This window comes from Gigantopelta aegis, chromosome 1 (assembly GCF_016097555.1).
Source record: "Gigantopelta aegis isolate Gae_Host chromosome 1, Gae_host_genome, whole genome shotgun sequence".
Lineage (NCBI taxonomy): Eukaryota > Metazoa > Mollusca > Gastropoda > Neomphalida > Peltospiridae > Gigantopelta > Gigantopelta aegis.
This window is the reverse complement of record NC_054699.1, coordinates 11,057,569-11,083,433: the sequence shown is the minus strand read 5'-3', so window position 1 is coordinate 11,083,433 and position 25,865 is coordinate 11,057,569. Positions and strand designations below refer to the sequence as shown.

Here is a 25,865-nt window from a genome sequence, read left to right as displayed (position 1 = left end):
AGCTTTCCTCGGTTCAGCCAACGAACGTTCTTCCTAACGTTCGCGAACTATTTGATTGGTGTCCGTCGTGTCCATTTTGGTTTATCGTGAAGCGTACAAACCAGTGTAGCGAATGTTTGGTTTTCGCTCGACCTGGCTGAACTCAGCTCTTGGGATAGCCTACATGTCTTTCGGCCCTGAACTGGCATGTGTATTCAAATTGTTACGCATTGTCGGTTTGTTTTTATTACTTTGGTTCAAAGACTTTACAAAGTTAAAATAACAAGTTACGGATCTTCCAGACATTGAATTACCGTCACATTGCTGTCATACATGTCGAATGCATGCGGTTAAAATTAATAACAGTGATTATTAAAATAAACAAAACATCATAACGCCTACGCTGTATTCTGGATTTTCTCGTTACCGGTCGCGAGATCGCCATTACGCTAATTAAATATTTGGTATTATTATTATGTTTGAGCTGTCGGATAGATTATGTAACCGTTTGTTCACATCAGAAGATAGAAAATGGCTTAGCCAAAATTTTAGCCAATTGCAGATTTTATTAGCCATTTATAAAACAATGATTTTTAATTAGCCAATGGCTAATTTGCAATCTAATTAAAATTAGCTCCACTATTACATGTGGATCTAACAGCAGCCAGTTGTAGCTTATGTCCACTAATCAAAACCTTACTTGTAGAATCATGCCAGTGATTTAAAAATAATTTGAAAACATTCCGAATTATCCTGAGGGTATACGACATGTTTCGTGTGAATTACGAATGCCTTAAAACATGTTTTATTTTATAAAATAAATAATTTGTAATGTAAAACTGAAGACTAATTTAGTTGGGGTTTTTATATAAATAAATAAATAATTTTTAATGTAAAATTGAAGACTGATAACCCATCCCGTACGTATTGGTATGGTTCGCTGTACAGCGGCCACTAAAATAGACTCGCCTGATATTTTTAGAATTTGTATGCTCCCAAATAACGTTAGAAAATGCGAAGTGTGATTGGTCAATATTTAAATTATTATTTACAGACGAAATGTTACCTGGACATTGGGGACTACGCAGTGTTGTTAGCAATCTGATTACAATTAGTTCTACTGGTCTAAATAAGGCAATCGTAATTCACACGAAACATATCGTATACCCTCAGGATAATTCGGAATGTTTTCAAATTATTTTTAAATCACTAGCTTGATTCTGCAAGTGGACATGAGCTCCAACTGGCTGCTATTAGATCCACATGTAATAGTGGAGCTAATTTTAATTAGATTGGCTAATTTGGCTACCGACAGCGCGAGCCTTGGATGTTTTCAGTATGTGGGAGTTTTGGGAAGGGGGTGTTAGGATAGAAATGATTGATTGCCAACAGAACAGAACAGTTACGCGTAAGCGCCTTCCTGACGGATTAGCGGTCCCAGTAGATGTGGTAAAATTACCAAACACCAATTGTGAGCAGACGACTGGTCCATTGTTAGGTGTTTTACCTGTCATAGTAATTAGGTGTGCTTGGTATACTGGCACACAAGTTGTTTGCAAGAGGTAGTCGACTTCCACGCTCGTACTTGTGAATTTTTTTTTCTAAAGCACTTCAAATCAAAGGCTTAGCGGCAATTGATTTAAGGCGCTTCCACGCGCTTACTTTACGGACCAAGGCGTGTCGGGCCGCTACGCATAACGGTCCTGGGGAAACCCCTGAGCACATACCACAGTCTTTGATATACCTGTCGTGGTGCACTGGCTGGAGCGAGAAATAGCCCAATGGGTCCACCGACGGGGATCAATCCCAGACCGACTGCGCATCAAGAAAACGCTTTATAGAGGGGTGGGGAGAGTCTGTATATCAATCAGCGGACCCTTAATGTCTACACTTTTCTTGGAAATCTATATTTGTAGCATAGTACTGCAATGTGAAAATGTGTTAGCATCAGCGGATGTGGGGTGGATTGTGTTCGTCCACTTCCCTAAATCCGACCTTGCATGATAATGGTCACAATACTGGTACTGGCACGTTTTTTAAGGCGAAGTCTTGCTAGTTGTGCTGACGAGAATTTGAATTTCGTTTACGTGATGTTGAAGGTGAAGGAAGGAAGGAAGGAAATGTTTTATTTAATGACGCACTCAACACATTTTATTTTCGGTTATATGGAAGGAAGGAGATGTTTTATTTAACGACGCACTCAACACATTTTATTTACGGGTATACAGCGTCGGACATATGGTTAAAGACCACACAGATATTGAGAGGAAACCCTCTGTCGCCACATCATGGGTTATTCTTTTCGATTAGCAGCAAGGGATCTTTTATATGCACCATCCCATAGACAAGATAGCACATACCACGGCCTTTGATGTACCAGTCGTGGTGCACTGGCTGGAGCGAGAAATAGCCCAATGGGTCTACTGACGGGGATCGATCCCAAATCGACCGCGCATCAAGCGAGCGCTTTACCACTAGGCTACGTCTCGTCCCCTCGAAGGTGAAGGAATTAAGAAACAAAAACATCATTTGGTGTGTGAAATGAAAGAATTCATTTCATCCTTTTCTCTTTTACTTGTATTAAGCCAATTGTTTATGGCAGCTTTTACATTGATCGGTTTTGATCATGTGCTTGTAGGAACGGAAAGGAAATGGTTTATTTAACGACGCACTCAACACATTTTATTTACGGTTATATGGCGTCGGACATATGGTTAAATACCACACAGATATTGAGAAAGGAAACCCGCTGTCGCCATGTGCTTATACGTCATGAATAAATTACAACCAAACCTAACTCTAGGCACGGCGGACGTACGCAGACCTTGTGAGGCCTGACTGAGATCGAGAGCGCAAAGCAAAGTTTCTAGGGGATTCGGGGGTATGCTCCCTCGTAAAATTTTGAAAACTAGATGTCCAGAAGGCTTAGGCTGGGGGGTTCGGGAGGTTCGCTGAAGCAAATGGTCCGCTCTCAGAACTAAAACATACAGGTTTATACATATGGAGTTTCTGGTGGTGCAAAAACAAAATAGAAAAAGGTTCCACTTGGTTCATATTCGACCCCCACCACCAGATCCAGATTACGCTACGCCCCTGCAGTAATGCACTTTCCTGTATTCTACAGTTATAATTCATCTCTGCTTTAAGATTTACTACCAATAATATCTTTGTTTCAAGTTACTGAGGGGACTAGAGGCCCCCAGCCCCCCCCCCCCCCCCCAGTTCCACCGTGCCTGATATACTGACGTCTAAAAGACCCTTTACATAAATATAATTTGAATAATGTGATAAATAGTGTTGCTAAACGAAAATAACTAATTTTAAAAACCACCTTACAAACACGTTGCATCTTACAAACACATTCTACAAGTAAAATTAATCTGTCTTAAGATTTACTACCAATAATATTTTTGTTTCAGGATTATCGAGGGGCTAGAGCACCCCCACCCCCACCCCCACCCCCCACCCTGCTCTGTGCCTGTACCCCAAGTTCAACCAGCAAAAGTTTCGTTAATGTTCGCTAACTATTTGATTGCTTCCTAACTTGGCCGTTTGGTTTACTGTGAAGCGCGTACACCAGTCTATCGTACGCTTTTTTCTGCTTGGTCTAGCTGAACTCGGTCCTATTCAAAGGGCTAGCTCTCTTGAATACAATGCACTACAGAACAATGCACTCCAGAACAATGCACTCCAGAACAATGCACTATTGCTGTTCTCTCTCAGTAATTTTAGATAAACATTTGACGAGTCACTCCACTATGTTTGCATTTGACAACACAATACTCCATCACAGTAGGTAAATGACACTCTAAGTAAGTATTCTGTTTACGATGAACCGTATAATTATGAAGAATGGGATCTCTTGTACAAGGGTTGTATTATCCATCTAGATATGTCATGTCAAAGGCCAGTCTTTAATCAAAGGAAGAACAAAACATCTTTCTTCCGTATAAGGGGCATGATGTAGCTCAGTGGTAAAGCGCTCGCCTGACGTGCGGTCGGTTTAGGATCGATCCCCGTCGGTAGGCCCATTGGGATATTGCTCGTCCCAGCCAGTGCACCAAGACTGGTATACCAAAGGCCGTGGTGTATGCTATCCTGTCTGCGGGATGGTGCATATAAATGATCCCTTGCTACTAATGGAAACATGTAGCAGGTTTCCTCTCAAAGACTACATGTTAGAATTATAAAATTTCTGACATCCAATAGCCGTTGATTAATAAATCAATATGCTCTAGTGACTTCATTAAACAAAACAAACTTTAAACATTTTTTGGACCTGGCGGATTCGAATATGAACCTAACGGATCTACTACACCCCTGAAAATATATTGTAGCGAGGGAGGATCTAGGATTTTCGAGGGGTAAGGGGCGAGAAACCCTGAGTTACCTACATCAGCCTTAAAGGGACATTCCTGAGTTTGCTGCACTTTTTAAGATGTTATCGACTAACAGAGACGTTTTAATGATTGTAATTATATATCAAATATATTTTTCTGCATACAATATTAGTGGCTATATATTAAACGTGTTTCTGATCGTTCTAATATCTGTACTAGGTTAAATTCCATCTTATTTCCTAAAATATTGTTTTTTCGTACGTACGAAATTATTTGAAGACAAAATCCAGTTTGGGCTTCTTACAAATATTAAGACGACCAGAAACCCATTGAATATACAGACACTGATATTCTAAATAAGAACATATTATATTTAATATGTAAGTTTAATCGTAGAAATAGTTATTAGTCGGAAACATCTTACAATACAGCAAACTCAGGAATGTCCCTTTAAACAAGTCTAAAACTACATTATATGCTTGCACAAATGGGGCCCAGCGTTTGTTAAAGACGTACTGCTATGATATACTCAGTCCACAGCGATAATTTCAAATGTTTAGAAGAAAAGAGAATGGGATTCGATCCTCCACTCAGGCGAATGCTCTCACGATTGAGCTAGATCCCGCCTCACGCTCAGATGATTTTAAGATAAACATTTATTTGACAAGTCACTCAACTCTGTTAGTTCTTGGCAGCGCAATAATCGGTTATACCCGCCCAAATATTTGTTCGATTCATCGACAGCGTACCGACAGTACTTGATTCAAGTAGCACGTTAAGTTCATAATCAAACAGAACATGCACCGGTCAATAGAAGACGATCTCGACCGAACAACAAGATCAATCAAGCATTTTATCAAATCAGCATAAAACGTATGCGTTCCTGTACTACCCAGATATACAACTAACATTTTGAGGGTTTTTTAAAAGGGCATTAACATTTTAGGACAATGAAAAGACTCATAAACTGTGGAATGTCAACAAAATATGATAGTCTACAGCCACGTTTGGCTTAAGTTGGTTAAGACGAGCTATCAATGGGCGACTTCCAATAAAGATCTGTAAGCGCTGATTTGATTAGACAGAGAGCTTACGACTTAATCTGCGAGAAATCAGATCGTAAAGTTCACCGTACTGAGTGTTCGTAAAATTACGATCTGAGAGAAGCGATACCCGAGGTCATGATACGGTCGCCATTTATCTGTTAACAATCGTTTTGAAAACGAACGCTGACACCTTATTTAAAACCTTATTCTTTGACAATTGTGTCTGAATTATTCGTCGATTTAAATAATTATTTAATAATTATGTTGTAGCCAACCGCGTTTTAAATTCTGGTCAGGGCCTATGGCCAAAACATCAATAAAAATAATTGACTTCATTGTTTGCATTGTTTTTAGTCCACTGGAAGATTCAAGTCGTCTAGCTATTATAATATTTCATCTAAATCAGTGCCTGACACTCAGAGGCTGTTTCACTATATGACGCATCACTGACTAAAATTATGTTTGATGAAATACCCTATTTTAACCTTGTAATAATAATAATAATAAGTTCATTGACATAGCGCTAAACTTCACACAAAGCGCATTACATAATTAAAATGACATGGTTAAAACAATGGTTATGATTATGGTTAGGTTTTTAACGGGTTCATATACCTTTATGGTTTCGAACACGGGGCAGGAGGTACCTAAATATGGGGGAAATTTTTAAATTTAGAAAATTACAGTCAAAAATAATAAAATAATAACAATAACATAGTAAAACAGTTGGTAGGACAATACTAAAGTAACAAATAAATATGAGTTACTATAGATGTTTAAGAGGGGGCGGGGGAGATAAAAAGTCAAACTGGATAATTAAAGTACTGATAAACAAATGTGTTTTAAGAAGTTTTTTAAACGATATAAGATTTGTGGCATTTTTAACAGTGTCTGGCAGTTCATTCCATTTCTTCACAACACTCACACTAAAGGAACGGGAGCCAAAAGACTTAAGTTTCCATCCTGGGACAGCCAGTAGGTTTTGCTGGCTAGAACGAAGATACCTAGATGGTTTATAGACCCGTAGGAACTCACACAGATAAATAGGAGCATGCCTTTTCATTTTTTGTTTTGGTCAACATTTCAACTATGGACTTGATGACTGAAGGCTGTGCTAATGACGGGTGCTACCGGTGGTTCATTCATGGCTTTGCCTAACGTCCTTTCGACTCTGCACTGTGCAGAGATACGATTTTGATATTGGAATACGGGTTTTACGTTCATATTTATTTATAGTGATATTAAACAACAGTTTGCACTTTGGCAACTAGAAGGACTTCTAGTTGATTTAAACAAATTGAAAAATAAAGATGTTTCAAATTAACGTTACATATTTTGTTTTATATCTAATCTGAGGCGGGATTCAACTCAGTCACTTGGTCAAAGGCCGCGGTATGTGCTTTCCTGTCTGTGGGAAACATCCCTTGCTGCATTAGGAAAAATGGAGTGGGTTTGTGTCACAATGACCAAATGTTCAAGACATCCAATAGCCGATGATTAATTAATTAATCAATATGCTCTAGTGGTGTCGTTAAACAAAACAAACTTTAAACTTGTTTATAATCTCGGCTTTTTCATCTTTCGGTAAATGCAAACATAAATTAATGGGCTCTCTGAAACGTGACACAGACTGGGAACTCGGCATTTTATGGACAATAGTATTGACATAAACTACAAATAGCTGTTCTATTTACTTTACATCCACACGTTTTCTCTTCATTGTGAACGTCTGATGGTCGTAGACTCGGAACCCCTAGATACATGGACCCAAGATGAGGGTTTTCTGTCTTAAGAACATGTTATGTAGGAGAACCCTTGATGATGTTATGTAGAAGTAGTGTTTTCCCTAGCTATTTGGCATGACACGGTAAACTAAAACTTTTGGGGCATGTTCACTAATTTCACGGAACTTTTTTTTCAAGATAAAAAAATATATATTGAAATATAAATAAGTGTAATAAATGGGCTGGCTTTAATAAATGAATGGCAAAATATACAACAGACATATTTTATTAATCAATAATACATTTTCCTGAGTGTTTTATAAAGGCAATTTTATAATTAATTGTTGAAAAAGGCTTGTTTAACCTCAAGGGAGCATGGTGCTGATCAAGGCAAGATGGCGCTAGATTATTGAGGCATGGTGTCGCACCTTGCCAAAGACCAAGTGTCGCAATAACCATATGCCAGACATCATATGTTTGGTAGGGTGTGAATTGGGGTGGGGTAACGAGGCAGTCAAGATGTGAAGTATAGTGCGGATTTTGTACGTTGAAACGATTTTCGGTATCACACAGCGATATCCCACTTATGTGAGTTATCGATTTAAATACATGTACATCAGGTTGGATGCTTTTTGTTAAGGTGTGAATTGGGGTGGGGTAACGGGGCAGTCAAAATGTGAAGTATGGTGCGAATTTTGTACGTTGAAACAATTTTTGGCATCACACAGCGATATCCCACTTATGTATCGCACGACACCAATCCTGCGTTACGCGACATATTTGATTAGTTATCGATGTAGTCATTCGGATTAACGTCAAGCACATCACCCGTCTAGAGAACACACACACACACACACACACACACACACACACACACACACACACACACACACACACACACACACCACGCTCTATGTGAATGAACGCAGGACAAAGCAACGCCATCCATTGAAATTAACAATACCGAACCAAGTGTTCTGGGACGTACAGGTTAACCCTATCTCATGGTCCATTCCTTGACATGGTGAGGTAGCTGGCTTGTCTCAATGACTCGGAGAGCTATGCCAGCTGGAGCACCAGCTCCTGATAGGGTCAACCAAGCTTGACTGGTCAAAGGGTAGAGACTAGACTAATATGGACCGGACAGAAAGGAATATGAGTCAAGAAATACAACTGTCTAGAAGCAAACTCCAAAATCAAAACTGGGCTGGAGAGGCTCAGAATCCTAGTAAGGAAACTCTTCTAGGAGAAGGAAAACTCCAAACTCCATCGAAATCCACTGAAGTCAAGAGTACAGAAGCTATGCATAAGCATTAGCGTGGAAACCGAAATGAAATGTCTGTACATGCAGCAAGCTCTATGATGATCACCGGTTAACCGAGTAACCGGTACCTCCATAAATAAGACCTAGTTGGACAAGAAGTGTATACGAGTTGCCGTCAGCGAAAGCCCTAGTTATAATATGCTGACATGTAGTTGAACACACATTCCTTTCCTTTTTTCACTGTGAAAACCGTGTTTCAGGTGTCAGAATACACACACCGACCGCCTCTGCGTGTAGCAACAAAGGGTTACATAAACTAGGCAATTATATCGTGTGTATTCGCTTTCAAACACACCATGAATTCACCGCTTTTGTAGGTTGGTAGCGGTCACAGTGGATAAAAAGTGAATATTATACAACTATACAATATTACGGGTCTGGTAAACAGCTGGAAATTAAAACGTGTTTGCGGTTCTTTAAAGTAAACAGAAATGTGAATGGGCAATCAGAACGGCGGCTTTCAATTCTGTTTTACGAAAGGCACTCAATACTGTTATATCATGTTCTTCCTACCGTAACACACACACACACACACACAGTTGTCAAGCAGATATAATGATCACTCAAGATGCTAGTTCAAGAGAGAGAGAGAGAGAGAGAGAGAGAGAGAGAGAGAGAGAGAGAGAGAGAGAGAGAGAGAGAGAAATATTAATTAATCATCGGCTACTGGATGTTAAACATTTGGTATTAATTCTGACACGTAGTTTTCAGAGAAACTACGTTACATTGATCCAATTAGCAGCAAGTGTTCTTTTATATGCACTTTTCCCCCAGACCCAAGCACATACAAGTCGTGGGATGTCCACAGAGGGGATTCGATCCTTCGACCCAAGCACCAACGGCTATCGCTCTACCGACCTAGATAAAACCCGCTCCAAAGATTGAGCGAACTATAGAGAGAGAGAGAGAGAGAGAGAGAGAGAGAGAGAGAGAGAGAGAGAGAGAGAGAGAGAGAGAGAGAGAGAGAGAGAGAGCGCGAGCGAGAGAGTAAAATATAGATACATAACGTGAATATGGCAGAACTGATAGACTGACAATCTAATGCCACTAGAACCTCGACACTACATCGTCACACTCTCAGTCCTCATACTCACGTCAAAATGAAGCTGATTTGGCTGGCGGGCTGACCCTGTCTCGTGATGGGACACCCATAGTGGACGGTCTCCTTCTTGAAGCTGATGGAGAGGTAGCGCCTCTGTTTGACCGTCCACGTGCTGAAGAGCGGGTTCTTCTCGACAAACTCCGTCTTCTCGTTGAACTCTCGTTCCATGACGTCACGCACGGACCGGTTGTAGAGGTTGCGGTCGACCACGAGCAGATCTGTGTCCTCATCAGCGACGACGCTCGCAGTCCTGATGCAGTCCTCCTTGATGAGAGCCACCTCCCCGAATGCTTGACCCTCCCCTGGAATTAAAGAAATAAAATGAAATGGTTTCTTTCTTCTAAATATTAGGCGGTTGCGATTCTCTATAAGGGAGTGGGTTTTTAAAATGTTTTTATTGTGAAGTTCTGAATTGAAATAGGTGATCAGATGCTAATTACAAAATGGTGTAAATTCGAGAATGTGCTAATCTGTTGTTAACCCTTCTTTTTCTTGCGCTAAACTCTTTGCTTGATGCATCACTGCATTTCAGCTCCTGCAGTGGATTTTGCAAAACTACTAAAGTGCTAGAGTTAACGTCAGAGTTTCATCTTGACGACGACGCTGACGGCAACTGCCGTAGTTGCGATACGAATTGCCGTAGGTCAGGCACTTTACTTTTGGCAGCTTTTTGTTTTTGTTTGTTTTGTTTTGTTTTGTTTCGTGTTATGTTTTGTTTTGTTTTGTTTTTTGGGATGGGTGGCTAATGGTTTTTGTTTTTGTTTGTTTTTTGTGTGTGTTTTTTTTGGTGAGGTGTGTGGGGGGAGGGGGGGGGGGAGGACAGGACAATTACTACTCGGTAAAAAAATATATTGCCGACGGTTGAAGGGACAATTACCGGTTTTTGATTTTGTGTTTATTTATTGCAAAAGAAACCTTTTTGAAATTGCCGATCTCTGTAGATAACTAATCCTAAAGTTCCATGCTGTTTTTGTTGACGTGCTACCTGAACAGCTTATCAGAAAAAACAGTCACGTGGTTACGGTAACGGTAAAACGTGACGCCAAATTTCCATTTCATTAAGTCAAATTCCCATTCTAGGTTCGGCTATTTCCGCCGTTATTGTAGCCGCGTCAGCCTGCCGGAAATGGATGTCTTAGAACCGAAGTTAGAAGGAATTATATTATGGTTTTGTTACCGCGAAAAGCACTTTAGAAAGCGTGGCGGAATGATTACTATTGATCGATGAAGGCGTTTTCAAAGATTAAGTTTATACCGCTTTCAGTTTTCTGATCAGACTTTCATGACATATTACCATTGGATCCATAACATTTATTTCTTATTGTTTCAACTTCCGCTGCACAAGACGTCAATGCGAACTCATTGGTCTAGTGATCGAGGCAACTGCTTCCTCTACGAATGGCTGGTATTAGGTTCGAATCTCGGAATCGGACCCCACACCTTGCTATATTGGCTTTTATTGTTAGATTTGATTGATTTTGTTTTGTTTTGTTTTGTTTTGTTCATTTGTTTTTTGTTTTTGTTTGTTTATTTCTTTTTGTTGTGTTTGTTTTTTGTAGGTTTTTTTTTGTTTTTGTAGAGGTGTTTTTTAAAATATATTTACTTATTTATTTTATTATTATTACTTTTATTATTATTATTATTATTATTTTAGTTTTTTTTGGTGGGGGTGTCAGTGGGAAGGTTTAAGGACATTATGCTGCTCTCTTTCCTACTAACCCGGGGCGGGATTTAGCTCAGCCAGACCCCTTCGGTGAACCCATTCTCTAATACCCGCCCCATGGATATCTAAATATGAGAGAGAGAGAGAGAGAGAGAGAGAGAGAGAGAGAGAGAGAGAGAGAGAGAGAGAGAGAGAGAGAGAGAGAGATAGAGAGAGAGAGATACAGAGAGAGACACACAGGCAGAGAGAGAGAGAGAGAGAGAGAGAGAGAGAGAGAGAGAGAGAGAGAGAGAGAGAGAGAGAGCGAATCTACTGTCACCTATGTATTGGGATTACTGCTACTAACAAGCAGCAAAGGATATTAAGGGCTATTATAGGCGAGTGCTCAAACCAATGAGCTACTCTCCACCCCTTGCCTATTGTGGATGGCAACACGCCCACTCACACTTGCCAACTAGTCTGCCATACATACGTATGCCAAAATACAAAATACACAAAATGGCGAAATAATATGGGACATAAAATAGAAGAATACAAATAACGATAGTAAAGTAGATTTGGATTATTATTTATGTACTACCTGTAATTAAGTTATGTTTTTATAGTCTCATGTCTGTACATGTAGTGTTTGATGTAATTATGTTATATTGGTTTTGGTCATGGACTTGGTTTTAATGTAATAATATTAATAATAATAATATTAGTAGTAGTAGTAGTAGTAGTAGTAGTAGTAGTAGTAGTAGTAGTAGTAGTAGTAGTAGTAGTAGTAGTAGTAATACAATTACTTCTTCAGTGTTGCAATTACAGATTGCCTAGTCCTACCAAGATTCTGTAGCGAGGAACGTATACAAAAATCCAATTATTAAATGCATTAAAAACACAGTTTCTCAACCGTGGTCAAGCATCTGAGATAATTGTTCTGAATAGGAAGGAAGGAAGGAAGGAAATGTTTTATTTAACGACGCATTTAACACATTTTATTTACGATTATATGGCGTTGGACATATGGTTAAGCACCACACACGATACTGAGAGATGAAACCCGCTGTCAGCCACGTTATGGGCTACTCTTTTTTCGATTACAATCAAGGGATCTTTTATATACACCATCCCACATACAGAATAACATATACCACGGCCTTTGATATACCAGTCGTGGTACACTGGCTGGAGCAAGATATAGCCCAATGGGCCCACCGACGGGGATCAATCCCAAACCGACTGCGCATCAAGCGAACGCTTGACCACTGGGCTACGGTCCGCCCCCTGTTCTGAACAGAGCTTAATATGAATGCTGTACCACACCATGGTGTTGGCCCCTTTGATTCTGTCCGTAGTATATCCCATAGTCAATCTAATTAAAATTAGCTCCACTATTACATGTATTACTGTTAGACCCGGTAGAGCTAATTTTAATCAGATTGATCCCACGGGCGTGTCTAACCTAAATTTTAACGATTCCTGAATGGCTGAAGAAAGTTACGCCTACAGGTCACATATAGTTCAGCAAGAAGTAAATTACAACATTGTTTTAAAAAGTAGGACTGTTTTGTTTGTTTTTTGTTTTGTTTTTGTTTGTTTTTTGTTTGTTTGTTTGTTAACACGGGGACAGAACTGACATCTGCCACACTGAGCATTGGTATGCATTTTAAGTTCCCTTTAGCTGTCTCTACACTATGCTTTGGCATATGCTAAATAAAATGCACTAATATTATTAAACTATTACTGAAAAATAAATAAAAAGTACTCTTTTTAAGTTACGTTTCGTACCTGAAGTCCAAACATACTGGCCCAGCAACGCGCGATCCAACTTTTTCTTGGCATACGCGCTCTCTACCTGTTGAATGACGTCACTCTCATTGTCTTTGTCGTGGATGACGTAAATGGAAACCTTTCCTTTGAGACACACATATAACCTGGAAACAAATAAAAGCAATAGACGGATTTAGAAATATTAAAGCCGCACGCCCTAGTTCCATCCAGCGAAAATAAATTATTATTTGGTTAATCTACAAACCTGTAACACACTTAGATCACGTTTTTATCAAATGGGGTGAAAAAGCAGGTTTTATATCGATAAATACCATGGGAATCCCCATGTCCCAATTGCTTGAAATAATTTTGAAAGTTAGTATTCTGATATCACCGGTAGATGTCGCTCGAAGCACAACAATGCCTACCTCACGACAAATTTCACAGAGTGCGCACAGACTTGGGGTGCGTTCCTTTCACCTCTCCTGGACATGTTCCAACGGTTCTGTCCTGGTTGTATCCCCTCTCCAGATATCGTAAGACTTAGCAAAATTATTGGTTTTAAGGGTTTGTAAAGTTTTGTATTGAGACACTTACTTGTCTGAACTTTATTGTTACTGAAAATGTTCACGAACTGTGAAGAAAAATCTCACAAATGAACAACAAGCAAACGACAACAAATCGGATGTTGATTGCGCGAACCGTGCACGAGAAAACAAACCGAACCAAAATGATAACGGTCACGTGGTATACCAACGTCTGTGACGTTTACACAGGAAGATTCGCTCTAAAAATAGATTGGACCTCGCTTGCTTAACGGTTTTTTCTCGAGTGCACGCGGCTTGTTAAGAAATACAAAAAATGCATTTCGTGGTTTTACAAACATCAGGATTACCAGGATTACCAAAAAGCGCTTCAGGTGAATGGAAATGTGTATTCTAAATAATAAAATGTAAGTAAAGTGCAATTTTATTTGTGAAGAAATGGGTTTAATAGCGAAACAACGCCGTAATGGTTAACAACTAGCCGTAACTAGGGCGTGTCCCTTTAAAGGGACATACCCTAGTTTTTAAACACTATGGCATATATTTTACTATTAGAGCAGTTTATTATCACGGAAATCAAACTTTACTGGTATTTTAAAGTTTAGTGTATCCATTTCCGTACAACCGAAGTGTTTCTGGTCATCCTGGTGTTTCTAATACCACAAAATGCATTTTTTTCATATTTTAAAAAAACGCACGTGCGTCTGAGAAGTAACGATTATGGGTATTTCAACGTCACAGACTCTTATTCACTCTGTTGTATCCAAATTTGTTTCAGGTTTGTAAATTAGCCAAATTTAGTGTCCATGTTTACGGGTTGAAGCTAGGCTCTAGGTGAAAAATATGCCTTAGTGTTTAAAAACTAGGGTCTGTCCCTTTAACGATTGGATTCAAAGAAAGAAGAAATACCATTCAATGTCAAACTTAGGATTTAAACAATAATAGTTTATTGTATCATACTGGATCACACAATATTGTATAGGAGTCTATCTCTCAGGATTGGAACAATAATAGTTTATTGTATCATACTGGATCACAGCATACTGCATAGGAGTCTATCTCTCAGGATTGAAACAATAATAGTTTATTGTATCATACTGGATCACACCATACTGCATAGGAGCCTATCACTCAGGATTGAAACAAGAATAGTTTATTGTATCATACTGGATCACACCATACTGTATAGGAGTCTATCACTCAGGATTGAAACAAGAATAGTTTATTGTATCATACTGGATCACACCATACTGCATAGGAGCCTATCACTCAGGATTGAAACAAGAATAGTTTATTGTATCATACTGGATCACACCATACTGTATAGGAGTCTATCTCTCAGGATTGAAACAATAATAGTTTATTGTATCATACTGGATCACACCATACTGTATAGGAGTCTATCACACGTATCTTTATATTCACTCTGTCTCTTTTTCTTTCTCGCTCTTTCTGTGGCTCTTGTCTTTCACCCACGCACCCACGCACACACATACACAAACACACACATTCTGTCTCTCTCTCACACGCACGCACGCACGCACGCCCAAACATACATACATACACAAACAGACACATTCTGTCCCTCTCTCACACGCACCCACGCACGTACACACATACACAAACACACACATTTTGTCCCTCTCTCACACGCACGCACGTACACACATACACAAACACACACATTCTGCCTCTCTCTCACACGCACGCATGCACACACATTAAAAAAAAAAACAGTTTCTGGTTGATAAACATTGACGTCATCTCTACTCTGCATTTTGTTCTTAGATCGATTGAAAAAGAAGAATATAAACAGAAAACAAAACAAAAAAACTATCTGTATTTTGCATCGACGTTCATTGTAAACTCAATGCAAACGATATGGTCCTTCGGAGCAGGTTGCTACATGCAAAACTTTGAATTTCATCAGCTACTCGTGCTTTTCATTTGTCTGCAATGCGATAGTGTCGTGTCTAAAACACTTATTTCCCATTACAACTACAGTTTCGTGTAGCAATCAATTGTCACGTGTATTATTCAAAGTGCCAAATTCGTTTCGACATTTTCTTTTGTCATACAGCAACAGATCAAGCTCAGTCAGTAGAGCGTTCTCGCCTGAGATTCGTAGGTCATAGGATCGAATCCCGTCATAGATATTGTTTGACATACCAACTAGTTCCCCATGACTGGTATCAGGACGTTGAAATCGTATCCTAAAATGAGGTAGTCTCGTGTTAAGGGTGGAACGTTAACGTATAAACAATCTGGTGGCGGGTTATTTTAACATGCTCATAAACCACGGAGATTTCGAGCATGTCTGTCCCGGGTTCCGTTTCTGTGTAGCCTGTTCTTTTCTTCGAACTAAAGCTTGGTTGGGGTGGGCATATATGTGTGTGTGGAGGGGGTTGGGGGTAGGGGTGGGGGTGGGAGGGGGTGGGGGTGTTGGGGGGTTAAACTCAGTCGGATCATTTCTGTGATTGAGATGTTTTCCCGTCCTAGCCATTGTACCACGACTGGTATATAAAAGGCCGCGGTATGTGCTGTTCTATCGGCCCCCAATAGGCAAGGTTCCAGTCTGTGGGATGGTGCATATAAAAGATCTTGCTACTAATGGAATAATGTAGCGGGTTTGCTCTCTAAGACTATATGTCAAAATTGCCATATGTTTGACATCCAATAGCCGATGATTAAAAAAATGCATCAATGTACTCTAGTGATGTCGTTAAACAAACAAAATAATTGCTGTCAAAATACGCGCTAGTTTCACTACGTTACGCCGCGCCTACGCCAGTCTGTCTCTGATATCAGGTTTGTGTTGAGACACGGCAGTGGTTTGCAATAATTACCCTAAAGTAAGATTCCATGTGTGCGTGATTTGCGTGATACGTGATGTGCACAGACAGAAACCAATGACAACACGTTGAAGTGATTCCACAAACATTAATTTTCACTTCAACTTATTTTCCTGCTTATATCCAATTAAGGTTCAAGCACGCTGTCCTGGGCGCGCGCACACACACACACACACACACACACACATCCCTCAGCTATCTGGGCTGTCTGTCCAGGACAGTGGGTTAGTTGTCAGTTGGTTAATGGTTAGTGAGAGTGAAAAGAGGGTGTAATGGCCATACACCTACCTATTGAGCCCTTAAGCAAGCGCTCTGGGTTGGAGCCGGTACCGGGCTGCGAACCCTGTACCTACCAGCCTGTAGTCCGATGGTTTAGCCCAACCACGACACCACCAAGGCCGGTGATTTCACTAACACGTATTGCGTTTTCTCATTTCGCGTGCGCCGCATAATATTACCGTTCCCAAGGGAAATTAGTTCTCACCACGCGGGTATGACGCAGTGCGCATTACGCAATACGCAATACGCATTACGCACTGCGTAAACATGGGGCACATGCTGGAGCAAATCCTCAAATTCGGGCAACCCCCCCCCCCAAAAAAAAAAAAACTAAAAAAACAACAACAACAACAACAACAACAAAAACCCAACAAAAAACGATAGGGATATTGTATTTCCAACGTTCTACCCACAGTATTAGTTGTAATCCACGTAAAAACGCGTAGGGATTGGTTGGCAACCCTACTGGCAGTGATATGATTAAATATTTTGATCCAGATTCGGGCGTTTTCGTTTAATTCGGGCAAAAAAACAGCGTTTTCGTTTAATTCGGGCAAAAAAACAGTCTGTCCCCACCCACCCCCCAAACAAAAACAGCATCCAGTACGACGTACGGCTATGGATAGGAAACCTGCTGTCACAATATTTACGCATAACAAATTAGGGTGAAAATGAACGCTGCACTAATTTTCGATTCTATATATTGCTCTTGTCCGAGGATATTTATCGGAATGCAATCGACAAAGTGGGGTCTAATATAATTTTCCCAATCCTTCTCGGGCGAAGGATATTTATGTAAATCCCAGTTGTTCCGTAGACATTGTTTTGAAAACTCTGTCAATATTCCCCCGGCGACAGGGCTACAACGACAATAGGTAACTTGCCTATACTGTACTCTAAGCCGTGACCATACAACGCGATTAGCATAGGGACGTATTTCGCTGTTGTGTGCGTTTGAGAAAATGCGTAACGCATAGAATATATTAAAGATTTGTTGCTGCATAAGGAGTGGAAAGCCATTCTGCTGAATTTGTAAACCACTAAGCGGGAAAGTAGTTTTGCATGTCGTCCAAATGCGATATTGAGTGTGCATGAAAACAGATAATGTGTTGGTTGTATTGCGCATAACAATGGAATGCGTGATCCATGTCTTATGGAAATGTACTTTTATAAAATAAGCCACATGCTGGATAAAGTTAGAAAGAGTTGATCAAATAGATATAGGGCTGAATGAACGAAACCCGTTCTTTAACCATTCTAAATGTTTGCACTTATACGCGAGTAGGACAAAAACATATAAGCATATGAGGGGTGGGGGGAGGGGGGGCAACTTAACTCCCCCACCAATGCTGGAGCAAATCTTCGCATTCGGGTAAAAACGAATGAAATGTTCTGGCAAAATGAGCTGGACTGTAAATTTTAAATACCTTTTACTTCCATCAGTCTACTCATAACATAAGGTTGGAATCCTATATCTATAGCTGTTTTGTGGTAATGCAAACATGAATACACGTTGTTATGCAGATTAAGGCATTTTAATTCAGACACCCCACCACCACCACTCACACACACAAATGGGAGCCCGTATGCCTATGAGAAAACTGGGCTTTGTATATTCGGTCCAAAATGCCTAAAATAAGACAGGTCCTCCACTTAACGTGTGACGTGCGATATTATCGCTTGGGGAACGGAACACAGAATCATTTGGACCGCCAAAAGGCTTGTACAACGCGCGACTTGCGATGATTTCGAAATTCCAAATAGGAATCCAGCGATTCATCATATGATATACGGCCATCAAGTGATAAGTGCTATAGGGAATATATCGTATGATCGCTAAGAGAAATACGGCCACAGTGGCGGCAGAGTGTTAAAAATAGTGGTACGGCTCAAGGTTGCCAGACTCCCTTTCGAATTCACCCGTGAAGGACATTTTCACAGATACAACAAATATACCCCCACCCCCAACACACACGCACACACGCGCGCACGCACACACGCACACACGCACACACACACACACACACACACACAAAAGTGGTACGGCAATGCCGTACCGGCCGTACCGTACCGTCTGCGTCGCCCCTGGGCCATAAGAAGACTCAGACATTTCGTCTCATTTCAAGTTAATTATCGTACTATCCAATTAAGGTCCTACCGTGTTGTGCTGCGAATACACCTCGGTTATCTTGGCTCTGTTCAGTACCTCTAGCTGCAGCCAGTGCACCACGACTGGTATATCAAAGCCCGTGGTATGTGCAATCCTGTCTGTGGGATGGTGCATATAAAAGAGCCCTTGTTACTAATGGGGAAAATGTAAGGGATTTCCACTCTAAGACTATGTCAAATTCACTAAAAGTTGGACAACCAATAGCCTATGATTAATATATCAATATGCTCTAGTGGTGTCGTTATACAAACAAACTTTAACATTAATTCATTCAACTTATTTTCGTGTTTATATCTGGGCTGTCTGTCCAGGACAGTGAGTTGGTTGTTAGTTGTTAGTGGTTAGTGGTTAGTGACAGAGAAGAGGGTATAGTGGTCTTACACCTACCCATTGAGTCGTTAAAACTCACACTGGGTGGGACCAGTACCGGGCTGCGAACCCAGTACCTACCAACCTTATGTCCGGCGACTTATCCACGACACCACCAAGGCCGGTAAGCTTTAACTGTCCAGTACGTGGGTTATATTAATTCAGGGTAAATTGCTAGTTGCTAGTGAGAGAGACGTCATTGCAGTGAACTTACCTCACCCCCACCCCCACCCCCGCGCCCCACTCCGTCCATTACTAAACGCAAAATGAGTGACAGCTAGTAGCTGGGTGACAACCAGTTCATCCAAAACGCTAACGAAAGCAACGACATTAATGGACATTAAAGAAATTTCATGAATCGGTCAGTGAACTATATTGAAGGCCAGCGAAGAAAACAAATATATCAAGGTGTGTAACATTGAATTATATGGCACAACAGTTGGTATCAATGTCTGTAATAAAAACACGCACAGCGCGATATTGGCCAATCAGAAATTATATGTGAGAATGAATAATGCAACAGGTATAAATAATTTCATATTGCCTTAAGCATCGGTTACATAATATAAATATAATCTCCAATATAGTCCTATAATAAAACGTACATAGATCTATGGACACGATATGCGGCCTTCAATCAATTCCCGACATTAGCTTCAACCCATGAAGTCATGAAGAGTGAGTCGATGGGCCCATTGGGCCATTTCTCGTTCCAACTAGTGCACCACGACTGGCATTTATATCTATGACCGTGATATGTGCTATCCTGTCTGTCGTATGATGCATACAGATCCCTTGCTACTTATGGAAAAAAATGTACCGGGTTTCCTCTCTAAGACGATTGGTTTACGATGAGAACGTGAACAGAATGGCTGTGGTATGTGCTTTCTTGTCTGTGGGTAAAATATCTTACTGCTAGGTGGAAAGCACTAGTGGCTATTTTCCCTTTCTAACAATCGGCTATGAACATATCTGTTAAGTTGTATTTCTGGCACATTACTGATCGTGCTTGAACCTTCTTTTCGATTTACGCACAAACATAAGGCATAAGGCTGGGCGTAGCACAATGGTAAAGCGTTCGCCTGATGCACGGTAGGTCTAGGATCAATCCCTGTCGATGGGCCCACTGAGCAATTTCTTGTTCCAGCCATTGCTCCAAAAACAGTTATTGGTGAAAGAAAGGCCGTGGTATGTACTATCCTGTCTGTGTAATGCTGCATATAAAATATCCCTTGCAATGGGTGTCCCCATTATCTGTATGGTCCTTAACCATATGTCCGACGCTATGTAACAGTAATTAAAATGTGTGAAATGCGTTATTAAATAAAACATTATTTTCTGGGGGGGTTTTCATAATAAAAAATTATCCCATGTTGCATGCAAATCGTTGCTAAAGGTCGTACCGTTGAAACGGGGCCTTTATAGTGTTGTTTCAAACTTTACATGAACAACATGTTACGCTCTGTCGGGTTATGTCTAATAACAGTCTATTGATTACATTGATTTAAAACGTACGTGTGAGGTTATGAATATGATATTGTTTTGCTGTTGTTATTAATAAGAATAATCAGGTCGATCGAACACTACTAGTGAGTATTTATTTTCAATCGCACAAAATCTCAGTAGTATAAACCTATTTTCGCAGTCAGCGGCGAAGAGAGGGTGCGTGGCATTGAAGGGGTGGGGGAGGGGAGGGGGGCCAAGGGGAGGGGGGCCACAGAACTATGGCCATTGCTCTAACAATAAACGCACACGATTAACTGATAAAAATGTACCATATCAGATAACCGCAAAATAAATCTGGCTAATTAACGCGAAAGAGCTTCGTATGATTAGGGTTGAGAACATTTGAACATTTTTCTTAAATGATCACTGGATTCCAGTAGTTCCAGGTGTTAACTCAGTGGTGTGTGCTGCCTTGTTTTGTGGGAAATACGTTGGCACTAATGGAAAAGGGGCGCGGAATTTAGCTCAGTCGCGTGAGGTGCTTGCGTCGGTGGATCCATTCAACTGATTGTGTTTTTTCTCGTTCCAACCAATGCACCACAACTGGACAAAGGCCGTGGTATGTGTTTTCCTGTCTGTGGAAAAGTACATATAAAAGATCCCTTGCTGCATTAGGAAAAAATGTAGTTGGTTTTCTCTGATGACTACGTGTCAGAATTACCAAATGTTTGATATCCAATAGACGATGATTAATTAATCAATGTGCTCCAGTGGTGTCGTTAAACAAAACAAATTTTTCTTCATCTTTTTTTAATGAAATAACTGAAACAGACGAATCACCAGCGTCTATAGTATGGCGACCGACTTTTTTGTTTTTTTTTACATTTGAAAAAAAGAAAAGAAAATTAGCTTAGAGCAAGGGGGGGGTCGAACCCCCAAAATCCCCCCCCCCCCCCCCCCCCCCCACGCGACTGATTAATCAATGTCGGTATTTAGAACAAACATTTTGTCCGATGTGTGATTGGTTGTCTTTAGCGGGACCTTTCGGCGTTTCCTGTTCTAGCCAGGTTATTAGGGATCGGCCTCGGAGGTGTAGTGGTTAAGCTATCAGACTGATATATACTGGGTTCGCTTCCCAGTACCGGCTTCCCATTAACGAGCTTTGGCGGTTCAATGGGAAGGTGTAAGACAAATACAACGATTTTTCTCTCGCTGAATTTGACGCCATATAACCGTAAATAAAATGTGTTAAGTGCGTCGTTAAATAAAACATTAATATACATGTAACTCCTTTCATGGACAGACAACCCAAATGCCTGAGGCGTGTGCCCAGTACAGCCTGCTTGAACCTTGATTGGAATTAAGCACGAAAGTAAATTGACATAAAAAAGTCATATATATATATATATATATATATATATATATATATATATATATATATATATATACACACACACACACACACGATTTCACCGAAACATCCATTCGACCAAGATATCACATCCCATACTCGCACATAAAACACATTTATGTATGCATTCGTGCAAAAAAACCCAAACATTTATGTATACATTCGTGCACAAAAGAAACAACATATTTATATATGCATTCGTGTAAAAAACACATATATATACATTCGTGCAACAAAAACAACAACACATTTATGTATGCATTCGTGCACAAAACACATTTATGTATGCATTCGTGCACCAAAAAACACATTTTATGTATGCATTCATGCAAAAACCCCCACAAAACCCACATTTATGTATGCATTCGTGCACTCTCCAATCCTCCAATCGGTACAGCGCATGCAATATATGGATCTAATATATATATATATATATATATATATATATATATAACATTCTAATTCTTACTTGTCTCCTCTTTCTCCTTGTTTGATAATGACATCATCGCAGTGTTTTCTTTCAAAGTCACAATATTTGATGACGTACTTCACAATATCTGAAATATAAGCATAACTTGTTATTTTGAGTTTGCATAATATGGAATTCGTGCATTAGCTTGTCTATTTTAATAATTTTGTTCTCTGCCGAGTCACGGCAGATAACGACATCTTGAGATTCTGGAGTTTATGTATGGTTTATGTATGATCGTCATTGCAGGCGCGTGAGCAAGAAATTGTACACGGAGGGAGTTTATGTATGGTTTATGCATGATCGTCATTGCAGGCGCGTGAGCAAGAAATTGTACACGGAGGGAGTTTATGTATGGTTTATGTATGATCGTCATTGCAGGCGCGTGAGCAAGAAATTGTACACGGAGGGAGTTTATGTATGGTTTATGTATGATCGTCATTGCAGGCGCGTGAGCAAGAAATTGTACACGGAGGGAGTTTATGTATGGTTTATGTATGATCGTCATTGCAGGCGCGTGAGCAAGAAATTGGACACGGAGGGAGTTTATGTATGGTTTATGTATGATCGTCATTGCAGGCGCGTGAGCAAGAAATTGTACACGGAGGGAGTTTATGTATGGTTTATGTATGATCGTCATTGCAGGCGCGTGAGCAAGAAATTGTACACGGAGGGAGTTTATGTATGGTTTATGTATGATCGTTATTGCAGGCGCGTGAGTAAGAAATTGTACACGGAGGAGGGAACAAAATTAAAGTTTGTTTTTGTTTAACGACACCACACATATTGCTTTTATAATCATCGGCTATTGCATTTCAAACATATGGTAATTTTGACACAGTCATAGAGAGGAAACCCGCTACAGTTTTCAATTAGTAGTAAGGGATCTCTTATATGCACCATCCCACAGAAAGGGTAGCACATACCACGACCTTTGATATATCAGTCGTGGTGCACTGGCTGGAACGAGATTGTACAGGAAGGAGGTCCAGACTATGGGATAGGGTCGTGCTTCCCCGGAAAATACATTAACCCCCCAAAAAACAAACAAAAAACAAACAAACAAACAAAAAAACAAATAACAAAAAAACCAAACAACAAAAACAACAACAAAAAACAACAACCTGAAGTCTTAAATAAACTTCACCAACTTTACTAGACACTGTCTGCATAAAATACCTTTATGTCTAAATCTGAATAGCATTTGTGTATCACAATAACTGAATAAGAGTCCAGATCTAAATAACTAAATAAATAAATCACCCCCACCCACTCAAAACCAACAAAACTCCAGATTCACCAGCATGTTATAAATGACCTGGAGTATGACCCGTCACCGCCGACTTAAGAGACTGGCAGACATAAGGAAGTAATGAAGAGAGATGCATTAGAGATCCAAAAGTAACAAAACAGACAAAACACACACACAACAAAAACAAACACAAACAAAAACAAAACCCCCCACCATAAAACCAAACCCCTCCCCAAGAAAAGAAAAACTAAAAAAAACCCCAAAAAACAAACAAACAACAACAACCCAAAAACCAAAACCAAACAAAAACCACGGCAAAAGTAATATTATATTTGAACTCGATGTACAAATGTAGTCAATGAAGTGATGCGTGTATGATGGCTCTACACTGGACTACACAGCCAGTCATCATATGCATTAGCCAAGACTATATACACGGCCACCGTGTACATAGCCACCTCTAATGTTACGTGATAAAGATGGCGACTTTCGTTACCGTTGAATTTATGAATTTCACCTGTGTACGCAATATATAGCATAGTGTGTGTTCAATGGGTGTAGGACCATAGCGCAAAAAGATTCGAAGTGCAGCATCTGGTACATACCAAGAAGGCTGTCGGCAGTACACAACACAAAAGGAGAAACGGTCAGAATTCTGGGAAATTATTAAAACAGTCTGCGTATTCAGGTGTGTGTGTGTGTGTGTGTGTGTGTGTGTGTGAGTGTGCAGGTATTTTAGCAGTGGCTGGTCTAGATTTGGCGAAAGATGTTTATTGGAAGGGTGGGGGGTGGGGGGGGGGGGCAGTGAGAGGTCTCGATCCTCGATACCACCATCCCCCTTACACCACCGGTTCTCGCACCTGGTATTATTTTACAGATATTTGCGGAAATCAGTTCGGGATACATTCTTCTGTCAATCCACTACTGTAGTAACTACGTCATTGCACAATGAGGCCATACCACGACTTTTAATGTGTCGATTGTGAAACACGGGCAAGTTCAGAGAATAAAGACTTTTAATATGTCAGTCGTGAAACTCATTTCAGAACAGTGAATTGAACAAGCAAACGGTAATCACTAGCAATCAACATATATTTAACATATATTTGTGATCTTGTTGAACATGTTTTCATGCAAGGCAGTAACCCAGGGATCTTCTTTCAGCGATGTAATCTTTAGACCTAAAATTACTCTGGGGTTGCCTTAATTACGATTTAGAGATATCCATTTATAATTTCAAAGAGAGGATCAAAATACCTGCTCGTTATTCACAATGAAACAATGCGTTTTTTTCAGGTGGGGGCACACCACACGTCATGGGCGCAACCCGATCTATGTTCTTTGACCAGCCCCTGACTACGTGCCGCGTCCTTAGAAACACACTTTGTCAGCGAAGACAACACAACACACCTTGTTATGTTTGCGTCATTAAAGACGATCACACAACGTGGTATTAAGTGGTCCATCTTAATCGTTTTGCGAACTACACATGAAGTTATATATATATATTAATGAAACATCTAAAGAATAAACCAACTGATCTGACAACCAATTATTAATTGATTAATCGTTTATTTTATTTTATTTATTAAAGGTAGGAGTTCTTTGGACGTAGTAAAACATCAAGCCCGGTGTTTTAAACATTTAAAGTCTAGATTCAAAACTGTTTACAGTCTGAGACTCAACACTTACAGTCTGAGACTCAACACTTTCAGTCTGAGACTCAACACTTACAGTCTGAGACTCAACACATTCAGTCTGAGACTCAGCACATTCAGTCTGAGACTCAACACATTCAGTCTGAGACTCAGCACTTTCAGTCTGAGACTCAACACTTTCAGTCTGAGACTCAACACTTTCAGTCTGAGACTCAACACATTCAGTCTGAGACTCAACACATTCAGTCTGAGACTCAACACATTCAGTCTGAGACTCAACACTTACAGTCTGAGACTCAACACTTTCAGTCTGAGACTCAACACTTACAGTCTGAGACTCAACACTTACAGTCTGAGACTCAACACATTCAGTCTGAGACTCAACACTTACAGTCTGAGACTCAACACTTACAGTCTGAGACTCAACACATTCAGTCTGAGACTCAGCACTTTCAGTCTGAGACTCAGCACTTTCAGTCTGAGA

At 40.2% G+C, this 25,865-nt stretch overlaps 1 protein-coding gene across 1 annotated transcript in view; it reads right to left on the bottom strand.

Moving 5' to 3' along the window:
• LOC121370722 overlaps positions 1 to 25,865 on the bottom strand; it is a 61,096-nt gene that overhangs the window by 17,695 nt on the left and 17,536 nt on the right. The window contains exons 2-4 of the mRNA XM_041496145.1: positions 22,472 to 22,559; positions 12,949 to 13,094; positions 9,508 to 9,817 (exon numbers count right to left, since the gene is read on the bottom strand). Coding sequence (XP_041352079.1) covers positions 9,508 to 9,817; positions 12,949 to 13,094; positions 22,472 to 22,559 — 544 coding nt within the window. The remainder of the gene's footprint in view (positions 1 to 9,507; positions 9,818 to 12,948; positions 13,095 to 22,471; positions 22,560 to 25,865) is intronic.